Source organism: Limulus polyphemus, unplaced genomic scaffold (genome assembly GCF_000517525.1).
Source record: "Limulus polyphemus unplaced genomic scaffold, Limulus_polyphemus-2.1.2 Scaffold1393, whole genome shotgun sequence".
NCBI classification, from domain to species: Eukaryota; Metazoa; Arthropoda; class Merostomata; order Xiphosura; family Limulidae; genus Limulus; species Limulus polyphemus.
In genome coordinates, this window is record NW_013667003.1 from 112,121 (window position 1) to 137,826 (window position 25,706).

The 25,706-nt window shown below is 33.9% G+C and overlaps 1 protein-coding gene across 4 annotated transcripts in view; it reads left to right on the top strand.

Moving 5' to 3' along the window:
* LOC106463389 (TLD domain-containing protein 1-like) overlaps positions 1-25,706 on the top strand; it is a 146,054-nt gene that overhangs the window by 74,059 nt on the left and 46,289 nt on the right. For 3 of the 4 annotated variants that reach the window (XM_022390865.1, XM_013923413.2, XM_022390866.1), the window contains exons 4-5: positions 13,755-13,909; positions 20,462-20,774. In XM_022390865.1, the coding sequence (XP_022246573.1) occupies positions 13,755-13,909; positions 20,462-20,774 (468 nt within the window). The remainder of the gene's footprint in view (positions 1-13,754; positions 13,910-20,461; positions 20,775-25,706) is intronic. The other variant, XM_022390864.1, reaches the window with a different exon arrangement.

Consider the following 25,706-nt stretch of genomic DNA (forward strand, 5'->3'; position numbering starts at 1 on the left):
CGTCTTACACTGTTAAATTAGGGATGGCTAGTGCAGATAGCCCTCGTGTAGCTTTGCGAGAAGTTCAAAACAAACAAACTATGCTGGGCATACTTAAACAGTTGACTTTAAATACTTTGTTTGTGATTGTTGTTGTTCAACTCTGGGCAGCTAATAAAAATTGTTTACCTATTTTTTTTGTTTACTTTAAAAGCTAGATAAATTATAATAGTGTTGGAATATTCTGTTATTCTGTTCTAGTGACTAATATATTTTGTATATTGTAAAATACATATTTGAAAACTTAACTATTTTTTGGATAACCGACTTAGTGAGAAAAATTATGGTTAAATGAAGACGTGCCTCTGACAGCAAAAGGTGGAACCTGAAGCACTAAATTTTTTTTAAGAATATGTTTTATTTATTGTTATATATTTTTTCATAAAGTTACCTAAAATGCACAAAATTAGAAACTCCTTTGGTTAGGTAACAAAAATAAAATTATTTAAAATTTCATGAGCTTAGAAATGCAAGCTCAAACTGTGCATAAGTTGATTGGTTTATTTACTTTATTTGTGGGGGAGGGAGTAGATATGGGCTGTTACTGTTTATTGCATTTACATGGAATAGCTTACATTGCCAAAGTCTGTAGTGTGGCAATAAAGCAATAAGATTATGTAAAAGGACAACAAAATTTGGAAGGTAAGTAATTTTAAACTCTTAAACAATTATAAATTCAAAGAAGAAGAAAATGTATTATTTTTTTATCATATTTTGCAATTTTTCATTGAGGTAAACAAAACTCCAACTCCAACTTGCTTGACGAAACATAATTTGAACATATAACTTAAATTATGTAAGACTTCACAAATAGATCCAAAATTATTTTGATGCAGCCAAGAAACTCTTTTCTGTGTACATTTTTCTTTATTTCAGTTTCAAGCCTTGAAGTGCTAAAATACTGTTTTTAAGTTCACAGTACTAGCCTGAAATGTGTGACTGAAGATTAGTATGTCATCCATGTAGATGAGACATCTCTTCTATTGCAGTCTTCTTTGTGTAATCTCTGTTAGCTTTTTAAAAGTTGCAAGTGTTTTATATAGACTAAAGTCATTTTCCAGAATTTCTACAAGTGCTGAAAGGAGTCTTAATTTTTCTACATCATTCTGTTCATTTTGCAAGCAAGCAAAAGCCAGATCTGGTGCATTAAACCAATTGAAATCCTTCTGTGCATACAGCACATGTCACAAAAGAATTGCATCAATTCATGTTTCTACATTCACTTATATAAATTCTACCCCTGGGGATGATTAAGCACTTTGTGATGGTTATATTATCCTGTCCTTCTACCTTTCTACAATTTCCATACTGTTTTAATGAAGCAATGTTAACTTTCTCTATGTAATGACATAAGAATATTACCCAGTTGGCCATCTGATTACATAAACTCATCAGGAAACCCCATGAGCAATTCACAAAATTCTTGTCTCCGTGGCAAGTTCAGATTTTTAACAGAAATTTTCAACTAGATTTCAGTTGGTTGAACAAATGTTGCATATTATCTTTCATATATGGAGTAATAGCTATAACTAGTAACATGGATGGGTTTTATCTCTTGGAGATGACATGGGCCCTGGAGGTTGTCCCATAGCTGAGTATGTTGGATGTATTTACTTCTGTTATTGCTTCTTCTGCTCCTGTTTATGGTGTGATGTGACCACTTAAAACAGTCTTACCACAATAACTGCCTCCATGAGGAACCTGATAATTTTATTAATGAATATCTCATAATTTACAGAAAACTTGCTCAGAGATGCCTTTCCATGTGTAGTATTTAGTTAATCCATGTAAATGGCTAATTTTTTCTAGTGCCTATGTTTTTGATCCATAAATTCAGTTCTATGAATCACTTAGTTGTCAGTTAAATCTTTGATTCAACTATGCAACAACCATATAAACTAAGCATCATATTTCACCACTCATCTGTCATTCCAATCAACCACACAACTTAATGTTTGTCAAAATGGTTCAAGCTCTCTTTCTATGTGTTTTTAACTGCTGGCAAGTTATCCTACTTCAAATCACACCATTGTGAAAACATGGTGTGAATAGGTACTTACTACCAGCATCTGAACTAATGTGTAACTCATTCCAGGAAGACATAACACAGAAACAAGGATGAAGCAGGTATAAACTTTTATGGTATTTTCAGGTTGAACTGACAAGATAGGTCCATAAAATAACAGGAGATTTGATCAGGATATTCAAAAAATACATAAATGCATGGTATGCCTGCATATCACACTTTTCCTCATATTTAGCTCAGATTTGTCTTCAAGCCAACATTAATAGTAAATATATATATATATATGTATACACATGTACTGGTCAATAGTTACCATAACTTGCCCTTGTAAACCCATGCATTACAGGCAATACAACCCTTTAACAAATAAATGCAATAGATTGGCAGTAGTTACATAAAAAAAACATTAACAATCATGCACAGTACATAATTACAAGCTATGCAGAATCTGAGGAATGTTGTGTTCAGTGCAAGGGCACACCATGAATGGACAGGGCCTCCCTGTGTGGAGAGACAATTCATTGTAAGTTTTGACCATACTCCTGCAATGCTGTTATCCAGTGTCTGGTTACTCATTCCAGATTTTTAAGTCATTACTCTTGATATAACTGAGACATTTCACTTCCTTGCAAATGAATATGTATTTTCTTATTTTTGGTTTCTAGCCTGCCATTTTTATCCATTGGAATAATGTTTTCAGGTTCTCAGCAGCATGCTCAAACATGTGGCCAAATAACAATGCATTGTTGTCATAGATTATTTATCTTTCCCAATGTAGCCCCTTTAAGGTAACCTTCGTTAGTCTCTTGTGCAGGCCAAATAGCATAACATACAAACTCATACAAACCATTTCAAATGCTGAAAGTAGACTTTTATCATCCAGCTCAATTTGCTATTATCTGGATGCCAGGTCTAAATTGTTGAACCAAGAGGAACTTTCCAGTGCTTACAGACACTTGTCTATTCATGACAATGTAAAGGCATTAATGCACGTTACCACATTCACTTGTCCAAAATCAACATACTGTGCACACTTCCCTTCTTTCTATCAATGTATTGGAGAAGACCAAGCATTTTCTTAAGGCTATGATCCCATCCTTTAATATCCATTGTATCTCAACACTTTGTGCCACCCATAGTTCATCTGATCTTGCAAATATAATCACATATAGAGCCAACGAATCATCATGTTACTGCTGCTGCATTGAATTTAGATTTTCCACCGTCCTTAACTAGTAATTTCAGACATCTTGGCAACTGTGTACTCACTTTCAGATGAGGTATGATTTATATAACTCTAGCATTACTGCTAGTTTTTGTTACTTTCTGTTTGCTCACCATGCTGATGGCCATTCCAGTCAGAAACTGGATAACTGATAGTCTGTAACTGCAGAACACCATCTGGACTTAATTTCTCTTTATACAGATAACTTTCCAGGCTAATTCTACATACTGTTTGGACAAGAAACAGTACATTTAATGCGTGGGCTTTATTGCTACATTACATTAGACCAATGAATTAAGAATATTTCTCTAGTAAGCCATGGAATATCACTTGTATACATGAGTGGGGTACTATGAGTTCCTCTTTTACATACACTAATGCATTCCAGAGTTCCTGAGTCCAGTCTGGCCAGCCTCAGATAACTCTCCACAAAACATTAGTACACTGGTTGCACAGGCAAAAATTGACCAATAAGCTTTGAAGTATGTGCATATTAAAATCTGATGCTAAAAATGAGATCAGCAGTCACTACTTTATTTCTTCTAGACATAGTCTAAGATTCACCTAAACCCAACAGCTCTCTCAATCAACAGTCTCCCTTGGTTGTAAGTCCTTAAGACTGTTGAAAGTGCCGTTTTTTTCAAAATGAAGTTTTATATACTTATTCAAGATTTGGAGTAAAGGGTAGTAGACAGAAAACAGAAAATTTCCCAAAATATTTTTTCTTTTCTATCCACTCTGTGGTATTTTTCTGTTGAACTGATTACCTTTAGAGTGACAAGATAGGTCTGCAGGATAACAATATTTGGACAGGATATTTATTATAAAGTAATTCTGAATTATCTGAGTAATTCTGTTCATGAGAAAGAAATAAAACAACTGTACATGAGTGTACAAAAATGCGATGAACAATCTATTATTCACAATGTAAACTTGTGTGTGTAAATGTGTGCTAAACCTCTTAAACCTCACAGTATGTAGGTAGATTAGTAATGTCAGGCTTACCCAGAGTGAATAGTACTTATATGATTGGTCATTTCTATTCAAACATAAAGAAGATTGTAACCTCAAGATATCACCTGATCTCCCATCTGCCCAATGGTAGTAGTCAAGTAATAGCTGTAACTTTCATTTTCTTAAATTGGAAAGTTTATCATTACATATACAACAAAGATATAATTAGGACCATTTTTTATAAGGCCAATTAAAAAAAAATTAGGCAACTGGTTTGAAGATTCCTCTCTTTAGGAACAAAACTTTAAGGGAGCAAACTGTTTCCGCTGAAAAAGAAAGGTCCACCTTTCGAAAGTGCTTGGTTTATAGGGTTTTTATCATTTGGTATCAAGACTTATTGAACCTATGTATTTTTTTGACATCATGAATATACAGATTAGCATGTATTGTTTCATCAGTTGGATTAAGAATTAGATAGAGACCAAACTATAACAGTATTAGTAAAGAGATAATTACTTTTTTTTGGCTGAACATTTTATGATTATCAAACTGTTACATTAGCTTTTATACCAGCAACAGAACATTGCCTCTATGATTTGAGTGACTTATTTACCACTATACCAGGGTTCTTTTTCTTCATTCATTCTAGTTTGTGAGTTCCCAGCTATATGAAAAATGTGATACATATTATAACTTAAATGCATTACCTTGCACTTACTATAATTAAAGACATTTGGCAACTACTTGTTTAAGTTACCAATTGATCTCGACATACCAACAAGTTAAAAATACCTTGGAGTTTAGTATCACTCATAAATTTTACTAACTTACTAACTATGCTTTATCAATATCATTAATATAAATAAAAAACAACAAAAAACAAGAACTCAAGCACTGACCCCTGAAGCATATCAACAGTAACAAAGGTCCAGTTTTAGTGGACTGCTGTATCTTTTTGCTTTTATTCATTTAGCCACTCTACAATCCAATTAACTAGTTTCTCCCCAGTCCCTTCTGGTTTTTATAGGGTGTCATACAGAAGATTATACATATCAAAAGCTTTTTGGAAATCTATGTACAACAAGTCCATATTCTTCCCATCATCCAAGTAACAAGTAACATCCTTTGATAAAAAGTTAACAGATTATTGAGACAAAATTTCCTGTGAGTGAATGCATGTTGGTTTTCACATGTATTTCACTAAATTGCTTAAAATCAGGAGTAGCTTAAACAACCTTTCAATTCCTAGACACCTGCTCACTATCTGTTAACCTACTAAAAGTGAAAGAGAGAGGTTCACATATCTTATCTTGTACCTGCTTTATAATCCCGGGAAAACATTGTCTGGTTCTGGTACTTTATGTATCATTAACTTATCAATTATTCTTACTTACATTATGCCATCAAAAGATTAATATCTGTAAGATTCATATTAGTTGAAATATTACCCATATAGTGCTTATAGGTAGGAATATTCTCAACACCTTTTCTTGTAAAAACAGAATAGAGAAAACATTGTAAAGCTCTGACAGCTCATAGTCTTCAACAAAAACCTTGCCATTGGCATCCATTAAAGGCTAAATACCCAGTTTATCACACTGCTTGCCTTTAGCATATTTAAAAAATCTTTGTTGTCAATTTTAACACTTACAGCTAACTGTTTTCATCCTATCAGCTGAGGCTTTTTAAAGTTATGGTACTTATTCCTGAATTTCTTCTTTATGTACTTAGTCAACCAGATAGGATTGATCTTGTTTTTTTGTTTTTTTTAGAAACATGCCAATTTGAGTTAAAAGCATATTATTTTTTTAAAGTATCCCAAATCTGTTCCACATCTTTTTAACCCATTATCCCAATTCACTAATGATAAATCTTGTCTCATGTCCTCACAACTGTTTCTGAAAATTAGGAATTAATTGTTTTTATCTCAACAAAAAGCAGAACTCAAACCTAATCATGCAATGGTCTCTTTTCACCAAATGTTCCCTCATCTCAACTTTTAAAGTGCTTCTTAATTAGTGATTAACAACAAATATAAAATGGCATCCCCTCTAGGCAGTTCATGCTCATTAATTCTGCACAATGACATGCATTTTATTCAAATGACCAATCTTGTATTACTTAGAGAGATAGAGAAATGAGATGACTAAAAAGCAGTTGTAGTTTGCAAGAAACTTGATATCAGTAATCTATTTAATTTGGTTTTGTAAACCCTGTACTATGTCCAAAATTTACTGAATAAAACTAATGATTCTCATTCAGCCTGCAAGGAATGTCTTCTTGTAGGGCAAGTACTTTTTACAATGTATTTTTATATGTATAGGGGCATTCCAGATTTAGTCTTTGTTAATTTAGTTTCATTTAACATTTTTGTGTGTGGAAAAACTTGTGACTGTACATATATATTTGTTGTGTAACGAATCCTTTTCATTCATAGTAATCTTGGCATTTTTCATTTGGTTATTTCTCTAGAAACTACTTACTTACATTGACATCTGAACATTGGTTTATGTACTTAGAATTGTATTGTAGTAATGTAGTTTCCTCACTGGAGAGTTATTTTAAATTATCTGGTGAAAAATATTCAACCTCCATTTTATTTAATGATGATAAATTTCTTCGTTTCTCCATTTAATAGGTTTACAAGCTTGAATATTTACACTGCCTATGTTATAAATGACATTAACTAATGTAAAACAAATCATTTTGCTTATAAAGTAACTGCAATAGCTAACACACTGACTGATTCACTCTATCTTGAAGTGTAACTATCTCATTGACTATCTTTCAACTAAGTTTCTAACTAACTTAATAACATTTCACAAAACATTGTATTTACAATCTGCACTTGTTCTAGATATTTATAGAACTTGCTTTATCTTGTGCCCTCTAACTAACATCTAAATTAAGCAAATTACATTATAAATATAGCTTATAAAATTACTGGATTGTGAAGTCCCTTGAACAAACCTAATGCAAATAAATAAGAAAATGCTACACTAAATTGTCCATTCATCAAGTGTTCTTGGTGGACTTGTCTTCTAAGGCTCATGATATACACATAGGATGGTGTCTTTCTCCCTTCTTGTTACTGGTCATCCTGTTGCTGGGTAAGTTCTTCCTGGTTAGGTGGTCTGGTGAATCTACTGGCAGTTACATCCTTGATGATTGTCTAGAAGTAGTCTCATCACAAACTTCTGGTTCCTCTACAGCTTGAGGTTCCACTGACAAGTTCATTTTTGGAGTAACCCAGTTGGCTGTTCTCTCATCAACATACTCCCAACGATGATCATGGTGGATGACATTTAGCTTGGATTTCCTCCCCTCTAAATAGTTTGTCCTTCCTTGTGACAAGAACTATTCAGCCATACCATGTCACCTTGATGGAATCCAATTTTATCAGCATTTAGACATAACTTCCTTTCATTTTATAACAAGCTAATTTAAGTTTCCTTGGTAGAGTCATGTACAATATCTTTATTTTTCAAATCTAGGAGAGCTCTTCCAACCACCAATCCTTCAGACTTGCTGGAGTATTTGTTTCTACTACACCCAGTCACTTGATGAAGAATTATTACTATTAACCCCTTCTTGGTGATACAATAACCACCATCTCTATTTCCACTGGACATATAACCGCTGCTGTAGTAATTGCTATGTTGTGCACAAACTATAGTAACTGACTATGAAGCTAGCATGACAACTCATCCATGTATCCGCATGAAATCATTTCTCAAAAATGCACTCTTCCTTGGCAATTGCCCACACATCACGAGCACAGTATGCCTATGTGTTGTTAGCATCAATCTCTCTTCTTTTTCCATCTCTGGAGGTAATTTCCTATCTTTTGTTAACAAATCAGAATAAACAGTTGTAGCTGTGTTACCAGTGTAAATTGGCATACTGTACAATTTTCCATCAGTGAGTTTGTGGACTCAGACAATTTTCCTCAAATAATGATCTTTTTTTCTCATTTGCAGTAGATGGAGTATTTCCACCTAAATCCATCTAACTTTTATTTTCTGAATGTTTCGTTAGCTATGTGTTGTTCCTTTGATCTGGTTGAGCTCTGTTTCCTAGGTTTTAAAACAACTATCAGTTGCTTATATTTTCATATATATATTGGACATGTTTCCCACAGTTATAACAGTTACCTGTTTTTTTTTATCTTTTGAGCAAACTTATTCCATATAGGCCTTTGCCAGCAGCTCCTAGCAACATGTCCCCTCAACTTACACTTGAAACATCTATTATTTTAAGGTTTATTTTCTCTGTTCTGTCTAACTAACAGTCTGATTAATTTTTCACTTCCTTTAGCCTTCTGTTAGGAGGAGTTGATGTTTCAGTACTACAGAATCTGATATCTGATAACTTCTAGTTGGTGCATTTATTAATTCATCTCCAGCTTTAATGAATTCTAGTTCTATCACCAGCAGCACAACTTCCTTTAAGGAAATACACCTACTCTGCTAGAGCCTGATCCTTTTCTGTTATAGCATCTATAAATTGGTCATTTGTCAATAAATCCAACATTTCATGAGGAGCATCCAGGTAAGATAATCGGGGAAGTCTTTCTCCATCTTCTGCAAATTCAGTTAAGGTCTCCTCTTTCCTCTGTACAACATTCCAGAACTTTACTCTGGTTATTTCTTTCCGGTATCTCACTCCTAAATTGTTGGATATGGTGGCTACCAATGCTTTATAGTTATCGTTCTCAGCTGGAAGATTACCTAATGTTTTCAAAGCAGGCCCCTTTAAATTGGCAACAAGATAGATAGCTTGTTTTTCATTATTCTGTTTGTTTCATTCTTAAAATAATTTTGAAGTGAGCTTGGTATGACTCTTATGGTACCTTCACGTCATATTCTGTTGGTTTCTCAATTGACCAATGTTGAAATGGCTAGCTACATCCTAGAACTGGATTTGGTAGTGTCATGGTGGAAGTACTCCAAGTAGGTCCTCCAGTAACAAATAGAACAACAGTAGTAGTAATAGGCATAGACCGAATAACTTCTCCTATTCCATATTTTGTAACAGATGGCATCCCAGGCTGGAACTTCTAGGCCAATGTAGAAAGAGGTGTGGTTGGTTTAGTATTTGCATTTAATAATTTATTTTACAGCTATTTTATTCTGTCAGTGATGCTCTTTTCTACCTCATTGATATCTTTTTTTTACTTCATCAAGTTTGTTATTACAGCATTGGCATACTTCTTCATTTTTGTTGTTGTAACCTCTCTATACATCTCCAACAGTGTCATCTGTCTTGTCTTCAAGATTTGTATTTATAGAGTTAATAAATTCATCATCTCAAGTAATGCTTGAATTTCACTACATAACCTTGTGGTCACCATCTTCAGTAGCTGAAGTTTAGTAAAAATAATATTTTACTTTCATCAAATAATTCCTCTTCTGACACCAATGTATTAGCTTCATTCTTTCACTGATGAGCTCTTTTAGATTATCTGGTAAAAATTAATTCAACTTCTAATCCACATAACAATAATAGATTACTTTATTTCTTACGTTATTATTTCTACAAACTTGAAATTGTACCATGCCCTTGGCCTACATTACAAATGACATTAACTGATGTAAAACAAATCAACTTATTTGTACACATTAACCATAATAGTGAAAACATTGACTAGTTTACTTTCTATCTTGAAATAAAACTATCTCCTTAACTATCTATTGGCCAACTCTTTCTAATTAACCTAGTGATGCTTCATGGAACATGATATTTCTTTTTTCATGAGAAAACACTTTCAGAGTTATTAACCTTCTTTTTATGTGACAATATTTCTGTTGCAGGTATCATCTTAATAGCCCTTCTCTGAACCCTTTCCAACAGTTCTATATCCTTCCCTTCTAAGGTAAGAAGCCCAAGACTGAACACACTACTCCAAATGTTGCCTAACCACTGACCTATACAATGACATTGTAACCCTTTTAAACTTAATCAATATTTCTGTAGATTTGACCTAAAATACTATTTGCCCTGCCACTAGCAACAGCACATTGCTTGGATAGCTTAAGAGACTGATCAGCCAAAACATTATATTCTCAAACTCAAATTGTAACATCTCACATGTATAACCTTGCATTTATTATAATTAAAAGCCATTTGCCATTTATGTGCTGAACTCACCAAATAATCCAAATCCTTTGGTAAAGCAGCAGCCAGCAACACCCACAAATTTAATTTTGTCAGTAAATTTAAAAAAATCTGTTGACCTTTCCTTCATCTGTGTCATTGATACACCAAATTTATACCTATACCTTCATCTAAATCAGCAGTAACCTCTTCAAAGAAAGTCAAAGTATTTGTAAGACAAGATTTTCCCATACTTAAATCATGCTAACAATCCAACAAAATTCTGAACTTTTTTAATGACTTTGAAAGGCATCTTTTATCAGACTTTCATAAACTTTCCCCACCACTGATATAAAACTAATAGGTTTATAATTGCTGGTACAGTTTTTATCACCTCCATTGAAGAGTATTGTTAGTCAACATCCAATTTTCTGGCACTTGCCCAATATTTGAGGACTTAAAAACGAAAATAGTATGAAGTGGTTCACATATCCAATCCTTAACCTCTTTCAAAACCCTTGGGTGAATATTATCTGTTTCAAATGCTTTATCATTCTTTACACTTCCCAATTTTTTCTTAACAAGCTCAGAATTGATGTGATTATCTTCTTCAGTGTTGTTTCCATTTAATAACTGTTCAGGATGAGGAATATTACTTGGATTTTCTTTAGTAGGAAGTGAAGAAAAAGTAGAATTTAACCCTTTCCTCCCGGGTATCCTTTACTATACATAACAGAAAGTTTTAGTGTCTTACATGCAAAATTTTATTAAACTACCTTTTGTTTATGTTATACAAATTAGTATAGCATAAAGTCTTAGCTAATAATCCATATTTTAATAGTATATAAGTTTTATGTTCCTAATTCTACAAGGCAATATTTTAAAAACATCCTGAATTTCCCCTAGTGTGACACTTGTGACATTTTCTCTAGCCATCTTGTCTTCTCTATTTTATCCAGCACCCCTTAAAAAGTTTGAAATTAAACATAAATTACTCTCTATAGAATCGTCATTGCTCAAGTGAACCATAATTTTTATAGCCTTCAATTTTGTTTGGTTACAGAATTATTGAATAGAAAATCAGACCACTCCAACAACACCCACCTGTCACATCCTCTCTTTCAAGATTTGTTAATAGTTCTTTCTTACATGTAATTATATGTTTAATTATATATTACCTATAATCATAGAAAGTCAATGTTTTCATCTATCAAATGACATATGGTATAACATTATGTTCTGAACAGATAATAGTCAATTTCACTCAAAGTCCAAGCAACCTACACGTGAGAAACTTATTGACTAGCTTGAATGAATTTGTAAGGCTCTTGTCACATAGTTAGAAAGCCAGAAAATTTTTGAGAGTTGGGGGAAATTGTCTACTTTTTGCATGTTGTTAGTCTGTGTTTTAGTATATTATTAAGTTCTGTATAATTAAATATAAACTATTACTTTAGTGTGAAGACAAAATAGGGATAAAAAAAATAATATAATTGGTTCTTAAATATTAGGATTAACAGTAACAGTTACTGGTATTTGGTATTGAGTATTTATTTTCAGGTTATGAGTATAAATACAATGGTTAAGACTAGTGTAGGAGTTAAGTGTTCACAGTTTGTTCACAGATTTCTTAGATGTAATGGATGCAATGAGTGGCTTTTATTTGGGAACTTGGGACTGGCATGTACTTTTAAAGAAGCTAGTAATGAAAATGTGCAATTTGTATGTAGAGTTTGTAGGTTGGAGAAGTTGGAGGCAATCATAATTAAAGTATAGACAATAGATAAAGAGAAGTGTAGACTGTGGGAAATAGCAGTAAGATTTCAGGAGGAGCTTAAGCTTTTACATGCAAGGGATACATCAGCTAAAAATGACTTTCAGGAAGTTAGAAAGAGTACTATTAGAGTAAAGTAGTGAATTTAGTTATAATGAGCCTATTCTGTTGAGCAACAAATTTCAGCCCTTGGCTTCTGCAGGTGAGGAACTAGTGGAGGGAAAGAAAATAAAAGGGTCATAGAAGGATTTGGATGATAAGGAGGTTATAGGTGATCTTTGACAAGACATGTGGATAGAATAGTCTATGGGGTAAATAAGGAGAAAAGAATCAGATTATGCTACCCAGGGTCGCAGGTGGAGGATATTACTGACAGAGCAGGAGATATAATAAATGGGCTAGCAGAGATGCAGGTTTGTGGTGAATGTATGGGCTAATGATGTAGGGAAAGGTAGGTCAGAGGAGCTAATTAAGAAGTACGAGGGGTTGATAAAGGCATTAAAAATAAAAGGACATAAGGCCCAACAATTCCATAAGCATCAGATATTAACCTTCTGGTATTATTCCTCAAAGGCCCTACTCCCATCCTAACATTTTGCTTACCCCTATTGTATTTCAAGAAATACTATTAATTTTTACATTATCAGCCAATCATTCTTCATATACTTTTTTGATTTCCCAACTTACCAATTGACCAACTCTCTTGACCCTTTATAATCCTCCAAATCTTTCATCATTGCAATCAATTTAAACCTTTTATATTGATAAAGCTTTTCTTTAATCTTATCTTTTATGAGCTAACCTGGTTTTTTACTTAGTCACTTTTTCTTCTATAACAGACATGCTTATCTTGAACATTTAAGAATTTATTTTTAAAAAATGTCCACATTTGATCAGTATCTTCAATTAATTCAGTTGTCAAATTCACAGAAGGTAATTCTTGTCTTTTCTCTTGAGAATTTGCTCTATTTTTAAAATTTGAAACCAAACTCTCATTATTCCTTATCTTCATATATAGCAAAACATCAAATGTAATTAAGAATGGTCACTTGCACCATGATGTTTCCACCCTATCAACCATTTCTTTATTAGGATTTAACAATAAATCTAAAAGAGTTGTTCCTAGTAGATTCTGTAACCAGTTGTTAAAGAAAACCATCCTGTACAGTTTCAAAGATGTGTCTTCCCCATGATTTAACTCCAACATTTCCCAATCTTTTTGCCTGAAGTAAAATTATTCCATAATTACAACCTGATTAACAATTCTTTATTTCACTGTACAGTTTCTCATTAATTTCAGTTTTATCTGGTGGTCTTTAACTAATTCCAACTAAAAGCCTTCTCCACTTATGGCTACTAACAGAAACCCAAATAGATTTAACTTCGTTGCTATTGCTATTAGCTTGAACAGGATGCAACTTATGTTTTACATACAAAAACCACTCCTCCTCCCCCTTTTTTATACTCTATCCCTATTAAACAACCTATAACCTTGTATTTTAAAATTATCTACATTTAGCCAGGTTTCAAAAGTTAATAAAAAAATATAGTAGCAACTATAGAAAACTGTTTTGTAGCAGATTATTTAAGTTGTCTGTTTTATTAGGTTTCAAGCTAAGTGAATTTTTTGTTGTTGCTAGATTACCCACACACTGATGTACAGCACCAACATGTTTCTGATCAAGTTTATACTGAGACAGATATTGAAATTTGGCTAACAAAATGTTCCTTGATGGTCATGGTGTTGGAAATGGTGTTTAGAGCTTGTTTCAAAGTGCTATCTGAATCTTCTCTGGTAAGATATGCAGAGACTGTATGATATTATTTTGGTATTGTGTATATATGATAATGGTTTTGCTTTTTTTTTTTCATTGTGATATTGTAGATGTTTTCTAATTATCACATGATATTTCAGACAGCTTATGGCAGTCATATTAAGCAGTAGTTATACGTCAGTTACAGTGTACATAGACATCTACCAATTGTAATATCTTGTAGTACACACACCACTGGTGACTGTAATTCTTATGTGAAGTTTTATATACTAGTTATCATTAGGGAACATGTGCATTCTAATTACCATGTCTGGATGTCTACTAATTACTAAATTACAAAAGTAAATGTATTAATGATTTTCAATCAACAAGATAAGTAAATTGATACTTTCAGATTTTAATGTTTTATTAATTATTTTATTAAGGTAACAACACAAAATTACAACATATAAATTTGCTTTTACATTTTACTTTATGTTACATGCACTAATATTATAAAAATCAAACTCCATGATTGATTATGTATAAATAGGCTGTGATTGCAGTATAGCCTTCAGGATGTGTATGGAAAAAAATTTAGCAGTAACTCCATTGATCCTGGAAAAAGGACACCAACCCTGAAAGTTATATTTCTTTCTAAAAAAGTTCAAAGAATATTAATGGATGCTTAAGTAACTTTGTTGGGAATTAATTTGGAATTATATCAGACAAGAAGTTCATGTTGTAATTATCATAATAAATTTATATTAAAATATATTTAAAATAGTTATTTTTTATTCTATCGTTATTATGCTCATTTTTGCTAATAAGCCTTAGTGAATTATTTATTGTATTTTTGCATAAATTTCACATTTTTGTTTTCCTAAGACACATACCTTGAAACTGTTTTTTAGAGCAAGCTTCTTTCAGTTGATTGACTGGAACTGTACCAGTACTGTTTTTCTTGAGTAATAGTTTCTCAAATTATCAATATCTAACAATGCTATTTCAGTTGTTTAACATAATTTGAAATATGCATGATCTATATGTTACTAATCAGTGTAGTAGCACTTAGCTCAGTATGTTTTACAACATGTCTCTCACCTTATGAGTGTGCTAAGTAATCAACTTCCTTATTGAGAGAAATAACTTAATGTGCATTTGCTAAAACACTTCACATACCCCTGATTGACAAGTGAGTGTTGTTTTGTTCATTCCAAATTCCAATACGATACTTCCACTCACAAGATTAACTATTCTCATTCAGTGCTGCCCTCTATATGTGAACTCTTTCTTTATGCATGCCACAAGCCTTCTGCTACCCTCTATTGGAATTGAAAGCTTCCAACATGTCCTTCGTGCAAATCATCATTAATTCATCTCCTCATCAGAAGGAGAATGACATGCTCACATGACGCATGTGATTTCCACTACACTCCTCAACCGAACTATCACTTCTAAGCTTGGTAATGTCAAGATCTTGTGACCAGCCAGCCTTTGTCAGAAGCAGTTCGAAAATTGCTCTTGGAGCAGGCCATCGAACATGTTTCCCATCCTTCCTGGGGTTTTTATTCTCACTTTTTCATTGACCCCAAGAAAATCCTAGGATTGGCAGCCAGTAATTAATTTATCTTGTCCCAACTGCTTTGTTTTACTACCCCAGTTTTGATCTCCTGTACTTTATCCCCAGAATGTGGCAGTCGATGCCTTCAGCCAGTATTGATCATAGAAGTATCTTTATGGGTACCAACCCATCCAATTACTTCATAGGGTGATTTCTCTCATCCACTCCACTCCTTGTCTGGTCCTCCTGATTGCTTCTTATTTGCCAGCTCATTCTTGGTTTCCATGGTTACATTCACTGCTCCTCTCCCCTTCTGTCTGTCTTCCACTTTCTCCCTACCTTCTTCATCAACCTCAATCACATGTCCTACATTGCACCCTTCAGGTTCTGCATTTTCATGCCTGGCTTCTATCCAGTCCTTGGTGAGAAGATCCGGTTTCATACATTGAGTTGCTTCCTTGTTAGCTGGTTCCACCTCTCCATTTTCTATGGATAGAAGTGGCACATATTATGTCATTGGTCTACAATTAGGAGGCTTGTGTGGAGGAATTTCTCACCTGGTTCTTTGACCTTGGGTCTTCGGTCTCCTCACTTACCCTGTCCTTACCATGCTCATGCGTTTCTTCCAGATATATCACCTTTCCAGGAGATTTACCCTTCTGGATTAGGATGTTAATGGGGTCCTTCATTCCCTTACTTCACCTCTGTTTGAAACACTTTTCTCATGTTCCATGTTTCCCTTAAAACATATTTCCTTCTTCGTTTAGCATGTGGATATCAAAAATCTGATTTGTTTGCCCTTGACATTTCACATACCCTTTATCACCTTACCTATCTTCTCCTTTAGCCAGATCGTTCTTTTCCTCTGAAGATTTCAGCAGCTCAGGAAGGTGGTTCCTCCTTTTCTCTCATTTCCCATCATTACCCTTGGCCAGATCCGGATAGACTTCTGTGTCTGGTCAGAGCTCTTCATTGTTATATTACCCATACTGCTTCCTTCCAGGGTACACATTCTCAACTTGTTATACCTTGGCAATTCTCCTCTCTTCGTGATCTTCCCCTTCTACACTTACCAATTGGGTCTGTGTTTTTGATTGTTTGGCCTCTTCCTTCCAGAAATTGTACAGGTGTACTCCCATCAGATCAGACACCTTACTTTTTCCCTTGCTTCTTGTCTTCATCATCTAACGGAGGAGATTCTGCAGTCTGTCATGTGGACCACACCTAATACATTCATCTTCCACTATTACCATCACATCATGGTTTCCTCTGTGAGATGTCAGGATGTAGTTCACCCCTTCGATTGGGAGCGATCATACTACCCACACGTGGATGTCAGTACCCCATGGACAGATTTTGGATTTAGAGCGAACTGATCGACATAAATCCTCATACAGTTTTTGGTTGTCTACCTTCCTTCCTCGATTTCCTCTGTGGTGTGGGTTACAGCAGTGGTATGTGGAATTGTTTTGATTCTGTCCTTGGCTATCCCTCATCCTCTCTTCTTACAGGGATATTATTGCCATTTAGATGGTCCCGGCCTGTTTCTCAGTTGGGGGAGTTGGTTGCATATGATAGACATCCTTTCGATACTGGATGTCAAGTTCCAAGATCGATAGCTCAAAGCTAATCCTCATGTCATACCTGGGAAACAAAATGGTTCTCAATTCCCTGTTTCTTGAGTTAGAGGTGAAGACAATGTCAGAATTTAAAATACAGTTCTTTACACCAAGTGTCAAAATAAATGGCTTTTACTTATACTTCTTAATAGTATAAATATATACTGTGTTGTTGTTGGGCTTAGGATTGTTTTACAGTAGGTGTCTGTCTTGTTGGTGATAAATTCAATGATAAATGAACAGCACACATTGAGTAGTTGAGTAGAGGAGTGTAGAGGGAGTCACATGCATCACCTGAGCTTGTCATGCTCCTATTGGTGAAGAGGTGATGCATGATGATTTGCATGAGAGGCATGTTGGAATTATAGTATTTAACATTGAATATTATTTATGATTTTGACATGTTGGAATCTTGTAATTCCAATGGGGGAGGGGGCGAACGGAAGGCTTGTGGCATGCATAAAGAAAAAGTTTGCATATAGGGGGCAGCACTGAACAAGAATAGATAATGTTGTGAGAGGAAGTAAGTACCTATCGGAAATGCATTTTCAGAATAGGAAAATTATAACTTTCTTGCAAATATCCAAATACTTTTTGAAAGTATGCTTAATGATCTACTCCTCTATGGAAAAGTTTGTGTTACATTTCTAAAATAATATTTTAAAATATGCATATAGACACACACACTGTGTTGTGCAGGTGGTACAACACCAAGAGATAACATGTTGTTTACACAAAAGTGGTGGTTAATCTGTTGCTGGGTAGTATTAATGTGGTACAGTATATTGTCTACTGAAAGGATGTCAACAAGCAAGTAACAATTTTGTCACTTGATTAAGGTAATAGATAGTGGTTGTGGCTGGACAATCACTTCATTAAAATGTACATTTCTAGCTGCACTTTTTACCAGTATGAATCCAGTTGATCATGCATCTTTTAATTCAGATTCCTCATTATTTTGCTTGACAGACTTCCTATGCTACTGCATAGGAGACATGCTACTCTATGACATCAGAATAGTCTTGAAATAGTGAAAACTTTGGAAATATTTTAACATGACTATAGTTAATGTTGGGCCTATAGAGAAGTATCTTTTGTCGGTAAAATCTTCTAACATGCAGGCTCTACCTAATGTTGCCAGTAGCTATACTCTTAGAGTGAAAGAAACCAGTAGCTGCTTCTATAACCATGGCCATGCCATTTGAACTTCTACTTCAAGACAAACCTGAGAAATCCCAGTAAATGTCTGTCCATCCTGCCAACAAACCAGTTTCAGCTGCTGTATAGCCAACCAAGAAAAAAATGAACTGAACAAAAAACGTTTTTTAAGCAGGACTAACTTTATTCAACCAAATTTGTCTGGCAGTTATGATTCTTTAGAAAAGCAAAAAGATAAACTTGTTTTTCTGAAGCTGAAATTTCATACATGTGTTATTCTTTAAAACTTATTTTACATTCTAACTTGATTGCATTCTTCATGTAGAATTACAAAGGAATGTTCTTCTGATAAGGGTGTTTTAAAACTTGATTTACAATGAAAATATGACATCCCAACTTTGGATTGGACCAAATTTTTATTAAAGTGTTTCATTAACTATGATTCACCTGTATTGTAGGTATTTTAACATAAACTAATAATGATTAAAAAAAATTTTTTTATAACTTCAAAGTTATAATTAATAGGCCCCTCAAGAGCCAGTGGGGGGTCATTTTTGTTGAAAAACAACAACTCCCAATCCAGGATTTTCTTAATTTGAACTGAAAATTTTTGGACATGTTATATTTGCTAAAAAGAATTCCTGGACTCTTTTAACGTTGGGGCTGCATGAAAGTGATTTGAAGTGGTAAGGTGACTGAAATCTATCATCACATCACGAGCTTGACAACCAAGCACAAGAACCATGGAAGTCTCCAAATGACACACAGAGGTATTCAGGAAACATTTAGAACCACCTTGGTAGATATTGTGCAGCAAGCCAATTACAATATTATGCCTGGAGCTACTTTCAAAGTTTTCCTGACTGCTCATCCTACTGCTGATTATCGTGATGTTTCAACCTTCCCTATCAATTCACAGGTGAAATCGTTTGTATCTCAATGGAAAGCTAAGCATAAAATACTGATAGCAGAAGCATAAAAGGTTGGCAATTGCTTAACTAATGTTGCTGAGAATGTGGCTTTATTGATATATACTGAATTTACTCCCAGCCGGTAGACCTTAGTACTAGCTAGTATGGAGACTTGAAGATGCTGTATTTCACTAAAATATTTATCAATTAACAAACAAAAACTTGTCTGGAAGTTGTCTCGAAAAGATACGTCCAAAACCACCCTCTTTGGGAGTTTCTAGATTGAACTTAATTTTATGTTCAACAAATTGTAGTGTAAAGACACCCCTTGGGACATGTTAATAATAAATCTTCAGCAGTATTAAACAGTTATTCTTATACTTTATGTTTTTAATTGTTAGGGGTTTATTTTATCACAAAAAATGTGTGTAATTATTTTATGGTGACATTTCTTTTATTTGATGTGTTAAAACTTGTATTCCATTTAAAGGATATTTCTTTTAAATTTGTAATAAAGGGTTTATGTTTCATGATACGCTGTAAATGGTTATATAGTATTCTTATATTTTAATAGTTTATTCTTGTGAACATTTTGTTTCTTATGTGGAATTTTTACTACTTTAATTGTTGTTTATAATCATTATAAGAACGATATTATATTTTATCATATTGTATTGTAATCAGATTGTTAATTTATTAATATTTTTTTGTGAGATTCTTCAAAGGTATTTTTATATTATATTCTTTCTATATAGATATGTTTCTCAATTTATTTGAATGTTTTCCATGTGTTTTACTGTGGTGAGAGTAAGTTATACCAATTTCTTGCCCAATGTATGAGCTTTTTTTTTAATTTGGATTTTAGATTTTAAAATTATGAATGGTCAAGGATGGCTTTTTAAGGCAAAGGTGGAGGGGAAAGATGTTGTATGCAGGTGTACTGTCTTTTACCTCCGTTATCATTTTACCCCCTGATAAAATTCTTCAAATGTTTCATGCTTGAAAATATATGTGAAGTTTTAACAATAGAAAAATTGGTCAAGGAAGTGGCTGAGTTCCTTTCTTATCCATTTTTCTACTGTAGTATGCACAACAACATGTGTGCTTTGACAAAGATGCCACACATTTAGCAAGGAGGGAGAGTAGCCTGGGTTTATTAGCCAGTGGTATTACTCTTCTAGCATGCACTTTACCTTTATATTATGATGTGTTATATAATTTTTAATGTATAGTGAAAGGTAACACTATCTGCCAATTACTTTTTTGGGATTCTATATATATACGTATGTACACGTTCAAGTTATCATCTCATGCTATACATGTTTGTTGTTAACTGTTTAGCAGGAAGCAGCAGCATCACAATCACAAAACTACGGCTTTCAACCTCTACCTTTTTGTGTGGGTGTTGATTGGAAGAGATTTAAAACATTGTTGGATATACCCTCTGTTCTTCTGCTGAATAGCCATATTCCACCAGCTTATCGAAGTACGTGGCACCTATTGTTTTCTTCCAATGTTCATGGGGAAAGCTTCTCTAGTATGCTAACACGGGTAGTATGCCAAGGCCCCTCCATACTACTGGTTCGTGACAAGAATGGGTATGTGTTTGGAGGATTTGCTTCAGAAGCTTGGGAGCCCAGCACAAAATTTTCTGGTAAAGTTTAATTTCTTTTCTTGTAAACCATTTTAATAAGATCCAATTAATTAATTTTTTTAAATGTTTCTAGATGGTGAAACAATTCATGTAATAGATTAATTTATATTTTTTAACTTTTTATTTTGATAGAAATGAATTAACTATCCTTTAATAATGAGATAAAGGTGAATATAAGTATCTTATTTTGGCTTCAATCTTGTAGTATGTAAGTTTTAAGTTATACTTGAGTATTAAAACATTACTTTGGTATCGCAGTAACAAAGAATTTCCTCTACTAATCATTACTACACTAATTAAAATAATCTGTATTAATTATTTTTTGGTAACCTTTGAAGCTGTACTCTATCAAGTTGAATAAAAATTAGCTCTTCGTGTAAAAACTCCATCAAAATATGATGCAAAATTCTTTTTTTTCCTACACTGTAAAGAACACTAAACAAAACTTTCTATATATACTTACTAATACTCTGTGTTAAATTCATTTGTATCACTATATTCAATTTAAACAATTTTAAAATTACCCTTGCTAAATATATCTACATTCCATTAACACATGATATTTAGTGTTACATGTTGTTCAGTCATTACAGTAAGGGCTTGACCACGACTGGCAACAGAGGTTGGTCTTACATTTATTACACTTGACCAAAGCACATATTCCCTATCTCGTTTAGTCATGATAGCAGTACTAATATCTTTGGCCATATGCACCCACAAGTGTAAACATATGCTCAAGAAGTAGGCAACTACATGATAATGAGAGGCTGTGCATGATTAATCACTTATTTCCCAAGATATTTGGCCAGTGAGTTATGATTATAAAAACAACAACACCTTTCTGCCTAGTGGGTGGAATTGCCACATTACTTAGGTGACATTTGTTTGAAAAGAGTAGTGTTGTTATTATCTGTGTAACATAGTATATATTGTGTTACACTGTAAAATTATTGATATCAAAATCGTTTATCACAAATTCAACTATAAGAAAATCTATCAAGATATAGAAATGTATCATACGAGTAAATTCAATCATTAAAATTCAGAGGTTATTAAAAATATGAAATTTAACATAAACATAACTTTTTTTTATATATATAAATACTTGATTGCAATTATTAAACAATGCCATCACAGGCCACAAACAAAAAATGAACTAAAGGTCTAAACACATGAGTAACACAATCATTATTTACAAAAACAGTTTTGGTCTGACACTTATGTTGTATTAGATGCTGAATTTGGCTTGAATTCCCAATGGAGATAGTAATAATTTTCACTCGTAATCACTACTCTCTTTCTTATGATGAAAAATGAAATAATTGTACTGTAAAACCAAAAACAATTATTTTAATCCTGATACTATTGTAGAAAAATGTGTTTTTTTTTATTAGTTTTACTAATTAGTTGTATTCAGTGGATAGATACATGTACCAATAATTCCATCCATTGTCTCTCTAAAAGCCATAATGTATGTAGAACTGTAAGTTTTCTTTTCATCTGTTAAATGAGTTGTGAGAATATTGCACATCATATGTGCATAGTGTCGTTTTAATGACTAGATCATCATTGCTGCAAGAAATGGTTACCATATTTCTCCTTTTAAATATCCTCTGCATGATTTCCAAAATAAAAATAGGTTCCCTCCTTATCATCACGCAGTAATTTTAAAGACAAACAAAATCTGATTTACCCATTTTTTCTGCATTTTATTGCCCAATGAATATTATTATATAGTCTAGATTTAGAGTTATGTCTGGTGAATTTTTCTTCAGTACTGGAAACAGAGGTTGGTCTTACATCTATTACACTTGACCAAATCACATGCTTTCTGTCTTTAGTCATGATAGTAGCAATGACATCCTTGGCCATATGAACCCACAAGTGTAAACATATGTTCGAGAAGCAGGTGACTATATGATGATGAGAGGCTGTACTTGATTAGTCAGTTGTTCCCTAAGATATTTAGCCAGTGAGTTATGATTAAAGAAAAAACAAGGGTCCTATTAACTAGTGGGTAGAATCACCACATTACTTTAAATGATATTTGTTTGTAGCAGTAAGTGTTGTCATTATGTGTGTAATATTTTAGCTTTGTAAACAACCAAGATAATTGGAGACCAGGGTTTGTAGTCGGTACCGGTGGTACTCAACATCCAGTACTGGTACCGGGCTATCAGTACTGTTACTGGTTTATAATATGTCATATGTTGAGAATAATATCTGTTATCACATGTCCCATCTTCAGAGTTTTGAATGAATGGCTCCTCTGGTATTTCAGCTTTGTTTTTCACAGAATAATAAATGTTTGATGTCGTAGTTTTGAGTTCATACTTCAGTTGATAAGAGAATCTCACTGCGAAAATTAGCAATAGCATGAAATATGTGAAACTGGTGACTCCCATGCTTTGGAAGAGAATTTGATTGTGCCTATGTGACTGATTGTATGTTAGGAAGTTGTGTGCATGATTAACACTTAGCATGCTGGCAGGTCAAACTGCACATGTTATGACGTTTTAGTGAGTTACATTCAAAATTTAATTAAACTACTTAATTATCATGCTATACAAACAAACTTGATGTCAAACCATAGATAATAAGTCAAATTTTAATATTATACAAGTTTTAATTTCTAAATCATAGAAGGAAATATTTAAAAACAACCTCAATTTTCCCTAATGTGAGAATTTGGATATTTGTTCTTCAAACGTCTCCTGTTCTGGATTTTTTTGTCCACCTCCTAGAAAACTATTAAATGTAATGTAAAATATTCTCTATAATTTCATCGTTGATATTCTGAAGCTATATTTTTATATTCTTCAGCCTTTGAAACTAAAGAGCAATCAATGAAAATTCAGAACCCACTTTCCATGCCTTCCTCTTACATATTCTAACTTACAATTTGCTAATAAATTTTTCTGAGGCTGACTCTCATTAAGTTTATAATTAATAGAAAGCATAGATTTCAACCAATTTATTGCCATAGTCATCATACCATGTGGGCTTATAGATAATTGACAACTTGGTTTGATGTGAAAAACAATTTGCCCATAAGAACACACATGGAATAATTGTTGAATTTCTAACTGCTCAAGTAATCTGATTAGAGATGTTCCAGTACCAGTACCTGGTTGTTACTGGTATCAGCAACCTGGTAATGCTGGTACTATTGCAAACCCTGTTCGTGACACACTGATTTAATAAGCATTTTACAACTTTTAGATATACACAAGTTTTCATTTTGATGGAGAATTTTATTACTGTATGTTTTTCCCCATGTGTAATGATACAATTAACACCAGTATAGAAACTGATTAAGACATAGATACTCCACCTATATCCTTATATGCACCAAGATCAATGCTTTGTCTTTAATGAACTGTGGTAACTGTATCTTTAATATTTTAATAGAATACAGGAATTTCTTGACATGCGGTAATCTTAGCCATCAGTCCAGAAGCTCTACAGGTCCTTGGGTCAAAATGGGTCATTCAGTTCACATCTTCCCCACTATTATCCACTCAACCTGTATAGTTTCTGTCTCCCACAGTTCATTGGGATTTGGAACTTAGTACTAGGGTTATTCAAGTCTGGGGGTAGTGAGAGAGTTGGGCTAGTTCCTCAGAGTTTTTATTCTTGTTAGTTGTTTGACCTATGAAGACAAGAGATTGGTGTCCAGTCATTGATCTTTCTTGTCTATATCACTGCTTAGATTCTCCAAGGTTCACAAGTTAATCATTCCTCAATCTGTTTTGATTTTTTTACTGGGATTGTAGATGTCCAATTTGGTTGTAGTCTGAACCTATCTGCATTTTGCCTTAGTGGTAGAGTCCCACCACTATCAGCATTTGTGGTGCACAAGGGTCTGGCGCTGCAGTTCTGGGTTTTTTTCCCTCGGTCTCGCATAGGCTTAATATGAATTTTGTTGTATTGTACGAGGCTTTTCGTCCCCTTCATTCCATCATATTATGCACACACCATTCCATGGATGCCCAGTTACTGCTGGCAACATCTCATCAGTTGTAAGACCATCAAATTCTGATTATACTTTCAGATACAACCCAGGCAGGCTTCTCTTTTGGGACTGTGACATCTAATATTGCTCCCATTCAGTATGTCATCAGTCTGTGGGTATTTTTAATTTTTCATCCCATCTCTCAGTCGGGTTTAGCTGTTTCCCATCCTGCTTGATGCTATAGAATAGGATGCCACACTCTTACTCATCTCTCCTTCTCCCACTGTATGGGTAGTTCTTTCTCTTCTGGGAATGTGGACATCACTCAGTTCCTCTGTGCCTTTGGGACGAGAACACAAGCGATCCTTTTATTGGTCTTTAAGCAACCAGGGATCGTATACATATATTTCCTGGTTTCCCCAATTTTCTTAGTCGGGATCATTCTTTGATCTTGAGGGGTTAAGTTGGGATGCTACTACAATTTGTGTTCCTCTACTGCCATCTTGTCCAGAGTTCCATTCTCTTGCTTCAGGGATGGGGTACATACCAACAATCTGGATTTCCAGAGTCTATACCTGGATGATGAGGATTCCCTACACAATGTTTTCGTCCTTCATGCTCTTCAACAGGCAAGGTCTCATGGTCTGGGCTTCTTAAGGGTTAAATTATCAGGCTTCACTCTCACTATTCTATGATGGTGTCATAATGTTTCTGATCAAGTAGGCATGTGGTCTAGGACTTGTTATTTTCGAATTTTGAACCTCCTTTCTCAGAACTAGACTTATCACCCTAATAGCTTCCCATGTTCCACAGGAGATGCATGTGGTAGCAGGTCCATTGTTTCAATCCAAACAGATTCTCCCAACAGAATAAATGTTGCATCACAAGGTTCAGTTGGATTGTCTCTCATTTTGCAATTCTAAATGAAGAAATTAACCACATAAAGCACTCATTTATTCACACCAAAAAATTCCCAC